Source organism: Limulus polyphemus, unplaced genomic scaffold (assembly GCF_000517525.1).
Source record: "Limulus polyphemus unplaced genomic scaffold, Limulus_polyphemus-2.1.2 Scaffold643, whole genome shotgun sequence".
Taxonomy (NCBI): domain Eukaryota; kingdom Metazoa; phylum Arthropoda; class Merostomata; order Xiphosura; family Limulidae; genus Limulus; species Limulus polyphemus.
The window spans coordinates 86,660-98,386 of record NW_013666253.1 but is presented as its reverse complement, the minus strand read 5'-3'; the positions used below and the strand labels follow the sequence as shown (position 1 = coordinate 98,386).

The following is an 11,727-nucleotide window of genomic DNA, read 5'->3' as shown; positions in this document are numbered from 1 at the left end:
AACACTAATTCTATAACAAAGAAGCCTTAAACTATTAAAGGAAAGACTGTGAAAGATTAACAATGTTAGTGTAAAGTAAAATAATAAACAGAAGCATAGAAACACTAATTCTATAACAAAGAAGCCTTAAACTATTAAAGTAAAGACTGTGAAAGATTAACAATGTTAGTGTAAAGTAAAATAATAAACAGAAGCATAGAAACACTAATTCTATGATAAAGAAGCCTTAAACTATTAAAGTAAAGACTGTGAAAGATTAACAATGTTAGTGTAAAGTAAAATAATAAACAGAAGCATAGAAACACTAATTCTATGATAAAGAAGCCTTAAACTATTAAAGTTCAATAACGTTAGTTTAGAGTGAAAGAAGTTGAGACAAAAATGTTTTTAAGATTCTGTGCTAAGAACACTTGGCTCTTAACCTATTGTTAAGTTTAGGCAGTAGTTTCCTAAAGATCACAACAGGATTCTATTCACTACTCGAAAATAATATCAATAACTAATAGAAAGATACAAGGGGACATAAACAACAGTTCTTGTTTGAATATATATGAACGTTTTGACCAGAAGTATTTTACGGTCTTACAGAGTGCAAAGCCCATTGTGTGGCTTTGTGATAAGACAACAAATTATCTCTCTTTTGTGGGCTTAGGTTAACCTAGATGTAAAGTACTTTAATGAGGAACAACGCACTGACAGTTGTCCTTCAGTTGCACCAAAGCTGTTGGCAGAGTTTGCTGGTGTGTTTCTTTCACCAGAAATGACTGATAATCGTCTAAAACCTGGAAGGTACGATTGCATGTTGAATCACAATAGTCGAAAAAGTTCAACTTTATTTGCACAGTATTGTCCAGAGTAGTAATGATGGTAATGATGCAGATGGGTTGTCTTGCTAGATATTGTGTCTTTGTCAATGATATTCCTAGCGAATTGATTCCATATATGATGAAAAATGTTTGGAGGAATATAAAAAGGACCCAAATTAACTTGGACCTAGGTTAGTGTACAGCAATGTGAATAACGACTGTCGCACATCAGCAAATGCAGCGTGGACGTGTAAAAACTGGCACTTTTAAGAGCAATCACAAGTGCCAAATTGGATGCTATATTGCTGCTAAGAATCTCGGAAATGTGATGCCAAATCTCTAATTCAGCTATTGGTCCTGAAGCAGGAGAGCTTTGCATGATGCTAGGCCTGTTAGACGACACCAGGAGTTGTCACGCACTACAGCTAATATCAGAAATGATTTCTTCTCGCCGCATTCACGTTGATGCGTTAAAAGCCAGCATAAATACTGCACCGTATGCGTGCTGCCCAGAGAAAAAGCTGGCCTCGCCAGTAAAAGATTTGACACAAACTTTTAAGTTTATCATTACAGAGAATAACCTTGAATATAGGTGGTCTTCTCTCCCAAATTATCACAGTAAGAGATAAATACATGACAGTCATTACTGGCTGATTGGCCAATTGGTTGAAGCGTATTCATTATTTGACACTTCACACGAGTTTGTTGCTCATACATTAGCTGAACAGTGAATATCATGATTTACAACACCTAGATAACTTGATACAAGTCAAGGAGAAAAGTTTTACGGCCCGTTGTTTGCAGTATTGTGTTATGTGTTAGAGTGAAGACATGTAATTCATCAGATTATCCTCATTCTGAAAAGGGGCACAAGTTGTTAAGTTGTTCTTGCAAAGTTTGTGAACCCTGACCAAGCTGACGAGGATTAATTAACTCCTATCATGTGTCACGTGGGCGTATGTGGCACTGCTTCAAAAATAATAAATAATACAAGTAGCGTATAGAAAACGTTGAGAACAGGTCCAGGAAAATAAGGTGGTTTAACAGAGTTGGCAAAGAACAGAGATGACCTTTCGGAGACGAAGGAAGCACTGTAGCCGATGTAATTACATTACCATTGTGAACATTTTTATTACATTTGTTTCAACTATAAGTACTAATTATAAGCATTTGAAAGTGTGTATTTTATAGAAATTTAACAGATATATATTCGCTTTGTTGAATTTCGCTCAAAGATACTAGAGGACTATCTACGCTAGCCGTCACTAATTTAGAAGAGATAGACTATAGGGAAGGTTGCTAGTCAACGCTACTCACCGCCAACTCTTGGGCTACTCTTTACCAAGAAATAGTGAGATTGACCGTAACATTATAAAAAACCACGATTGAAAGGGCGATCATGTTCGGTGTGGGGATTCGAACCCACAACCCTCAGGTTGCGAGTAAGTGTCCTAACAACCAGGTTTTTTATCTTGTAAAATATATTTACAGTATATATCTTGTAACATATATTTACAGTATATATCTTGTAAAAATATTTACAGTATATGTCTTGTATAAATATTTACAGTATATATCTTTTAAAAATATTTATAGTATATATCTTGTAACATACATTTACAGTATATATCTTTTAAATATATTTACAGTGTGTATCTTGTAAAATATACTTACAATTATATCTTTTAAATATATTGAGAGTATGTATCTTGTCAAAAATATTTACAGTATATATTTTGTATAAAATATTTACAGTATATATCTTGTAAAATATATTTACAGTATATATCTTGTATAAAATAGTTACAGTATATATTTTGTAAAATATATTTACAGTATATATTTTGTAAAATATATTTACAGTATATATCTTGTAAAATATATTTACAGTATATATCTTGTAAAATATATTTACAGTATATATTTTGTATAAAATATTTACAGTATATGTTTTGTAAAAAATATTTACAGTATATGTTTTGTAAAAAATATTTACAGTATATATCTTGCGAAAACTTGAGCTGTGTTATAAAGTCAAAAATTATTTTTACCCTCAGAAGGTTATGTGGTTCAAAGTACTAAAGGGGATGAGCGCCCACAGTGGCAACTGTGTCGGACTGTTGAGCTGCACTTTGTAGCCATTGGTGTTTTATAAGAGTAACGATCAAATCTTACTATTCGGTCTGACAAGAACAGCCCAAGAATTGGCGGTGGGTGGTGTTGGCTAATTGCCTTTCTACAAGTCCAGTGTTTCTCAATCTGTGCCACGCTTACCCTCGGAGGTACACGATGGTCATTGAAGTGGTGCGCGAAAGAAAATGAGAAAATAAAACAAAAAAGAAGTGAGAAAGACAGAAAAGGAAAAACAGCAATATCTTCTTAACCACCGTTTAGATTTAATAATTATTAAGTTAAAATAATAAAAAAACGTTTTTTCTTCAGTATAATGTCCCGGGAGTGGGGGTGGGGAGTACGCAGATTTGTACTAAATATGAAGAGGGGTAGTCCAGATTTAGAAGTCTGGGAACCATTACTCTAGTCTATCTCACTTCAAAACTGGAGGCAGCTGACGCTGATAGACCTTGTTCAGCTTTGCTCGAAATATGACAAACAAACAAACAGAGTACAACGTACTACATATATATTTATCTAATGACTCGGACATTGAACTGTAGCAATAATAACCCAGAAAGAACAAAATACGTACGAGTGTACGTATAAAAAGGTACTTATCATTAAGTACGGTAGTAGTTAATAGTAGGGATCGTGATGAAAGAAAAAAGCGGCCATAAAAATCGCCCGTTTAAAACCACCTTTAAAATGTTGGAATATTAACAATGACTATTTCACAGTATTGCCTGAACAAAACTAAAGCTTATTGTACTTATAAAGCCGCCTAAATCTCCATATACATGTTTGTGGAATGAATCAAAATTTCACTACTTCAACGAAATTTTATATAAGTAAATATGTAAGTGACTTTTCCAGACAAGCCTACAGAAAAAATGACGAACCTTATCACTCTAATTTTTTCACATAAGTCTTCCATCTACGGTCCCAATGATCCCTTTCTTGCTGCTACTTTGGGCATATGATTACATTTGAGGGTAGGTTGGTAAAGATACTGATGAGTAATAAAATCGAATCATGTATAAGCGCGCCCCACGCTTGGTATTGCTGGCGCACAAAAATATAGCTAATAAAAAGGAAACAAACAAGTATAATAATAAGAAGTATTTTTTTTATTGTACTTATTTTGAAAGCAACAAGGAAAAACGCTGTACTTTCTTATTATACTTGAATAGTTTTAAAAGTGGGCATAGTAACTAAGAGAAACTTAGACAAAATAGGGTATTTTATGTATGAAGATTTGGTTAAAACATTCGACATACTACTTGTGAATTTTAAAAGGATGAAACTAATATATATATATATATATAGTACAAAGCTACGAAATAGGCTACTTGTGCGCTGACCACCACCATTATCGAAACCTGATTTTTAGCGTTAGAAACCTTACGTAAAGAAACATTATATATAAATAGCCAACAGCAATTCTTAGAAGGGAATACGTCATTGTTATTTACGTTTAGTTTGTTAACAGATTACTGTCAGATAGCATGTTTCTTTCATATACGCTCTACAGTCCCAAAGGCGCTGCAAATAAGGGTACTGAGGGTACGCCTTAATGTACGGGGATGATGCACATGCGCAGTTCCAATCATATACAAGAGTTTCTTTTCTCTTCCACAAATTGTTTCGGGCGTCAATGTAGAGTCTTATTAATTTTTGGCTACTTTCTATGCCAGTGGCTCTCCGGATATCACTTCGGCGGGGCAACCCCCCGCGGAACACCTACCGGTCATACTTCACCCGCTTTCGCTCACAACTGCAGAAAAACTCAGAACTATTGGGAAGAATGAGAATGGTGCTGGTTTAGACCAGCTCGTGGAATCAGAACGAGGACCACCAGTGGTCCTCGGACCCCACTTTGAGAATCATTATCCTATAGTAAACAATCGTTTCTCATGTTTTTCGAATCTGTAATTCAAGATCACCTATTTATACAAGTTATATATGCACACAATATGTTACTTAAACAAACGGTAACAGTATTGTACTTGGTTTTATCTTAGAGAACCAAACAGCGGTGTTTGTGAAGTAAATATGAAATATAGAAACGAGTCCTTGGTAATTTATTTCGTGACAAAGTGAAATTATTTTTAATATGTACCAACTTGTGACTAAATAAGAGTTATAAACCTCTTGCTTTAGCGAGTGATGGTTTAATAGTAACTATATTTGAAAAGTTAAAACTATATTTGAAAAGAGAAATGAAGTTTCCTTTAAGACGCTCAATAAATGCGTTAGAACTTAAGAACTAATTTCTTTATAAATTATTTTAAAACTTATTTAAAAACATCTATTTATAATTAAAAGGAATACAACGTTAAAATCATTACACAATAAATAGATGGTGTTATAGGACACCGAAACATATGTAGTTTCTTTTTTTTTTTAGGGCAAGTCCCTGTTTTTCATAACTATTTATTATCGTTATCTTTATTTTTAAGGTCATAATTGTTTTACTTAGAGAGTTATATCACATTTTATCGACATCTTACCCTTAAATAGGGAAATATCCATAGCTTATCACACGTATGTTATTCACTCACTGCATCACTTCTATGAAACGAAATAAACCCGAAAGAACATAAACATGTCGTTATGGAAACAATATAGATATTGGTCAAAAAGACTAATGTTGTGTTCAACTGCTTCGAAGACCAGCCAGTTGAGTAGAAAACTAATCAACCAGTAATCCTACCTTTGTGACTACGAAAAGTCTCGTATTCTACAAGTAGAGGGACTGGTGAGAGGTTTACCTGAAACTGAAGTACCTGTGCCAAGCGTAACGTTGTTTCTGGAGCCAGTTACTATCCACACTGTTCGAGGTGACCCTGTATAGCGATTGGATAATATTTGACACGAGGCGTCAAATCAAACCCTGAATTTTTCCGTGTTTTTTCTTTTTTCTTTTTTTCTAGTTGCTTTTTTTGAACGCCACACCAAGGCTTAGGCAAGCCTGGTTACATAACAACTTACCAACCAATGGCGTTTGTCTTAATATAAAGACATTTTATGATAAAAGTTAACTGTTTATCTGCATTCATTGCAAACATTAATTCATATCTATGGTATTGTAAATAATATAATAATCTTTCTTTTTATTGATAACAATCACTTTAATAAAGTGCATAAGTTCTATTTTCAAAGCGTTCTGTGTTTATAAAAGTTGTTGTTTTTAAATTATATTAACGAAGCATTTTCTATAAAGTGACTTCGAATCAAGAAAGGCCTGGGCTTCGCCAAGACACTTTTCACAAGATAACAAAATATAATTACTACTTCTAAGTAAACGAATGAAATATCGAAAGAACGCTGAAAATATAAATAATAATTCCGAAGGTTTCACTCAAAACCTGATCCTATAATTAAAAGTTTTGTTTTTCAGACACTGTTCCAAATCGTATGTTTTTCTAAAAATCCTATAGCCCAGGCACTTTTATCTAGGACAACACTACTAAAAATGAAATATTTTGTTTATATATAGTTATTGACATATCACTGCGAAGAAAATATTTAGTTAATATTTACGTTACTGATATATCACTGTAAAAGAAATATTTTATTTATACTTATGTTACTAGTACATCACTGTAAAGGAAATATTTTATTTAAATTTATGTTACTAGTACATCACTGTAAAAGAAATATTTTATTTATACTTATGTTACTAGTACACCATTGTAAAGGAAATGTTTTATTTATACTTATGTTACTAGTACATCACTGTAAAGGAAATATTTTATTTATACTTACGTTACTAGTACATCACTGTAAAGGAAATATTTTATTTATACTTATGTTACTAGTACATCACTGTAATGGAAATATTTTATTTATACTTATGTTACTAGTACATCACTGTAAAGGAAATATTTTATTTATACGTATGTTACAAGTACATCACTGTAAAGGAAATATTTTATTTATACTTATGTTACTACTACATCATTGTAAAGGAAATATTTTTGTTTGTATAAAAGTTATCGATGTATCATTGTAAAGGAAATATTTTTGTTTGTATAGATATTACTGATATACCACTGTAAAGTAAATATTTTATTTATATTTATGTTATTGATATACCATTGTAAAGAAGATATTTTATTTATATTTATGTTATTGATATACCATTGTAAAGTAAATATTTTATTTATATTTATGTTATTGATATACCATTGTAAAGTAAATATTTTATTTATATTTATGTTATTGATATACCAATGTAAAGTAAATATTTTATTTATATTTATGTTATTGATATACCAATGTAAAGGAAATATTTTATTTATATTTATGTTATTGATATACCAATGTAAAGGAAATATTTTATTTATATTTATGTTATTGATATACCATTGTAAAGGAGATATTTTATTTATATTTATGTTATTGATATACCATTGTAAAGGAGATATTTTATTAATATTTATGTTATTGATATACCACTGTAAAGGAGATATTTTATTTATATCTATGTTATTGATACATCATTATAGAGGAAGTATTTTTGTTTATATTAGTGTTACTTGTAAATCACTGCAAAGGAAATATGCGGAGTGTGATTGTGTTTATGGTGGTAACGGAGGGAGGTGGGGAGGGGACTCATGTAAGTTAGCCGAAATACGGCGAAGTAATTATGCTTTTTGTGGCATCTTGACCCACTATAATTACTAAAAATAGGAAAGTCCACCATTTTTGTTTGTCAGTATGTGGGATCTGTAGAAAAAGTAGCCTTGTAAGAAATCTCCATATAAATTGGTCAAAATATACCCGAGTAATTGACCAAAAAAAAACCCACTAAAAGACTCAAAATGAGAAAACCCAACTTATTTTTATGTCAATGTGTTAAGCACATGAAAATTTATATATGTGCCAATTTTCATATTAATTGCTGTGAATATGACCTCACAGGAGCCCAAACACTTTTGGGTTATTTGACCTTTCACCCCATAAAATCTATAAAAAGGCCTATATAAAAATCTATATAAAGGCCGAGAAATGAAGGAACGGCGGTCGATTGAAAAATATTTCGAAAAGGAAGAAACAACAGAAAAACAACATGTTTCTCTGTGGAGACATAAATATTGGGAGTGTTCTGTAGTAGATAACTTGGCTGTATTTCTTTAAGTGTGAAATAATGAAGCTGAACATATGTAAAAAAAGATAAACAAACTATCTATTGAAACAGACAGAAAACACAGCGTGTGTATACTTGCAAAGACGTAATCACAATCTTTAGCTTCACAATTTTCGTTCCCTCAAGATTAACCTTTTTAAAAGTGAAACACAATGATCTTCACGGGCTCCTAGTACAAATTGGTTCAAGATGCCTGAATTCAAAAGGTAAACTCGGTTTTTTTGTCCAGCATCATCTCTTGACTTTGTTCTTTCTCAGTATCAATCGACTGTTCTTTTTTTTTTTAGACAACGTTAGCTCAGCCAGCAAAGGGCATTAAAGAACTGTTAATCCTTTCAACACGGATGTTATATATTACTGTAATATCTTCTTTGGCAGCATAAACATTATCTACTACAAAGAGAAAAAACTATAACAAAGCAATACTAACGCTTTTTAAGCCACATTTTGCCACTATTAAAGCATGGAAACTAAATAACCAAATATTTTTTTGGAAATTCTATGCCATTAAATCACGTAGAAAATATATAATATGCCTGCATATCACAATTATAAAGAGGCAAGATCATACACCTTTTATCAAACCTTAAACTATAGGCTTGCGCTTTAAAAAAACTTCTATAACGTATTATAGATTGTCACTCACACTATTAACTATCTATAACCAAATGTAAGCCAGACTAGTTTTAACCTTTTACATTTTTACCACGTCACCTTGATTATATGGTATAGCTAATATTGTAGCTTTCGGTACAAAAAAAAAGCTTTACTATTATATAATAAACTAGAAAATAAACATAACGAAATCTGTTACGACAGAAAATATGCAGAAATACAAAATGTGTTACATCAAAAATAAAGTGGAACATCTCTGCTTTATAAAATTATAGAGCACTTAACAATCTGTTGACCAAGGGATCTAAACCTCTTGCAGAATATGCTCGCCCTTTCAACCGTAGGGACGTCAAATGTGATGGTCAATTCCACTATTCATTGTTAAAGAGTAACTCAAAAGTTAATAAACAGCTTATCACCCCGTACCTTACCCGCAAATAGCTTTGCATCAAATTTAACAAATAACAACAAGACATAAATGGGACTAACGTGGCAACGTGAAATTATAGACTGCATAGTACTTTGAAGACTATGTTTTATTTTAATGCTTTTATTCACAAAGGAGTTTTGTCTGTTTACATAAGTAATAACTGGCAAAGTATAGAAATTTAGTGGATTTGAGATAGTAGTGGAATCTGGAAGCTTCTTTTAGTAAGTAGATACGTAGAAAACAAGTACGATATAAAAATATGAGACAAAGCAGTTATATTTACCAGTTCAGTGTCAGTTAGTGAGTTAGAGCGTGAGAATTAGTTCATCTGTGATTCATTTAGTAAGCCAGCTAGCGATTCAGTCAACCTATTTGATATAGATCGATTAGTTACGTAATATCTGTTGAAACATTGTTTGTGAAGTTAGGCCTACCAGTGAATGCAACCTGTAGTAAACGTTTATTAATTTAAAGAAATAAATTAAATATTTATTATTATGTGGACTGGACTTGACGTTATTTGTAGCAAATAATACACAAGAACCCACCCAACGATAGAACATGCTATAACATTATATTAATTAAATTAAACTCTAGTATGTAAAAAACTTTATTTTAAGTCACTCTCAATACTTATCTCCAATTAGCGTATAGCCCCTCAAAAATGATAGGGCAAGTACTACTACCCCCACCTCATAGTTTACCTTAACCTCACATTTCATAGCTAACTGAAATAAATAAATTTTGTGAAATCAAGTTTGACCAAGAACGAGGCAGAAAAGTGCAGTCAAACGTCGGTAAATTCCTTTGTGGGCCAATCAAAATTAAGGTCATTCATGAAATGAATTCTTCGCATATTCATAGAATAATTATTGATAAAAATCAGTTAGATTAACAACTTGTAATTGAATTGCAGACAGAGATAGATAGGGACAGTTGGGTTGAGCGCGTGAGTCGTTTGTTGTGAATTATAGCGTTTGTTATAGCGTGACTGTGGAAATTAAGTGTATTGCAAAGTATGTATTCAGAAAGAATAAACTAGTTTTATTTAAGAAAGGTTTGTTTGTTTGTTTGTAATTATGCAAAAAGCTACACCACGAGTATCGAAACCCGGTTTCTAGCGTTGTAAGTCCGCAGACATACCATTGTGCCACTGGGGGGCATTTAAGAAAGGACTTGTATCGCTAAAGTTTCCTCGGAAAGAATTTTTACGGAAAATTAATAAACTAACGACCAGAGACGTAACAAGTTGGTGTCAGAGAGTGGGACAAAAAAAAATGGAAACGAGAAGCGGCAAATCAAACTACAGCTTAGCAGATTTGATGGCAGCAATACAAGAGCAGCAAAAGAAACAAGAAGAACGAGAAAAGAAACAAGAAGAGAGACAACAGCAGTTGCAAGAAAACCTGCAACAGTGGCAGCTCGAACAGCAAAATAAACAAGAAGAGAAATTACAGCAGTTGTTGGAGGAAAAGAAACAAGAAGGACGAGAAAAGAAACAAGAAGAGAGATTACAGCAGTTGTTGGAGGAAAAAGAAAATAAACAAGAAGAGAAATTACAGCAGTTATTGGAGGAAAAAGAAAAGAAACAAGAAGAGAGATTACAGCAGTGGCAACTGGAACAAGAAAGGAAACAAGAAGTACAAATGGAAAACATTAGTAAATTTCAAAGCAAATTAAATACATTAAAGAATGATCTACTGTCTTTTACACAAAGAGGATATATTAGCCATCGACCTAATCAGCCTCAGACAATGGGAAGCCCCTTCCAGACCCCGCATCTAAACCCTAATGCAGACATCTTCAGTCCTGCTAGAAGTGGCATTCCACACACGATTGTCAGCAATAGGGGTGAACTAATACGAAGGAAGCCACAGGAATTCGATGAGAAAGCATCCTGGGAAGCATATAGAGCACAATTTGAGCTCCTGGCAAAAATGAATGGGTGGACAGAGGAGCAGAAAGCAGTATATCTGGCAACGAGCTTGAAGGGACAACCATTGGAAATACTTGGACAGTGGTCAGCAGATGAAGGCACAACTATAGAGCACTGGTAGCGGCTCTAAAACTCAGGTATGGAACTCAAAATCATTACGAAGTCTACAGGGCCAGGTTCAGGACGAGAATCCGTGCTAAAGGGGAGAGCCTGCAAGAGCTGGCACAAGACTTGGAAAGCATGGCACATAAGACCTACCCAATTGCACCACCCGATCTCCTCAAGTTGTTGCTGAGGGATCAGTTTGTAGATGCCTTGGACAATCCACAACTTAAGACACGAGTAAAGCAAGCACACCCCTCTACCATGCAAGATGCAATGGCCAGAGCTCTTGAATTTGAATTTAAGTCCAGCACAGAGGTACCAAGGTTGGTACAGTTATCAGGATTCAAGGCCAGAAAAGGGCAGCTTTCAGAGAAGTTTGAGGGACTTTGCTGGCACTGTAACAAACCTGGGCATAAGAAAGCTCAATACTGGCAACTTCAATACAGGGGAGATGCCACAGCAGGAAAGGCTGCTACCCAGAAAGGTTGTTGGAACTGTGGAGAGCAAGGACACATGAAGAGCCAGTATAAGAAGAATATTATCAATAAGTCAGCCTCAAGGAGACCAG

The 11,727-nt window shown here is 33.4% G+C and overlaps 1 protein-coding gene across 3 annotated transcripts in view; it reads right to left on the bottom strand.

Annotated features, from left to right (window-relative positions):
• The window catches only part of LOC106459652 (MFS-type transporter SLC18B1-like), an 84,278-nt gene that overhangs the window by 60,574 nt on the left and 11,977 nt on the right, over positions 1-11,727 (bottom strand). Inside the window, exon 1 of one of the 3 annotated variants that reach the window (XM_013919290.2) lies at positions 5,432-5,678. The exons of the other annotated variants lie outside the window; for them this stretch is intronic. Coding sequence (XP_013774744.1) covers positions 5,432-5,453 — 22 coding nt within the window. The 5' untranslated portion in view covers positions 5,454-5,678. Of the gene's footprint in view, positions 1-5,431; positions 5,679-11,727 lie in introns of those variants that run through there. 3 annotated transcript variants of the gene reach the window in all.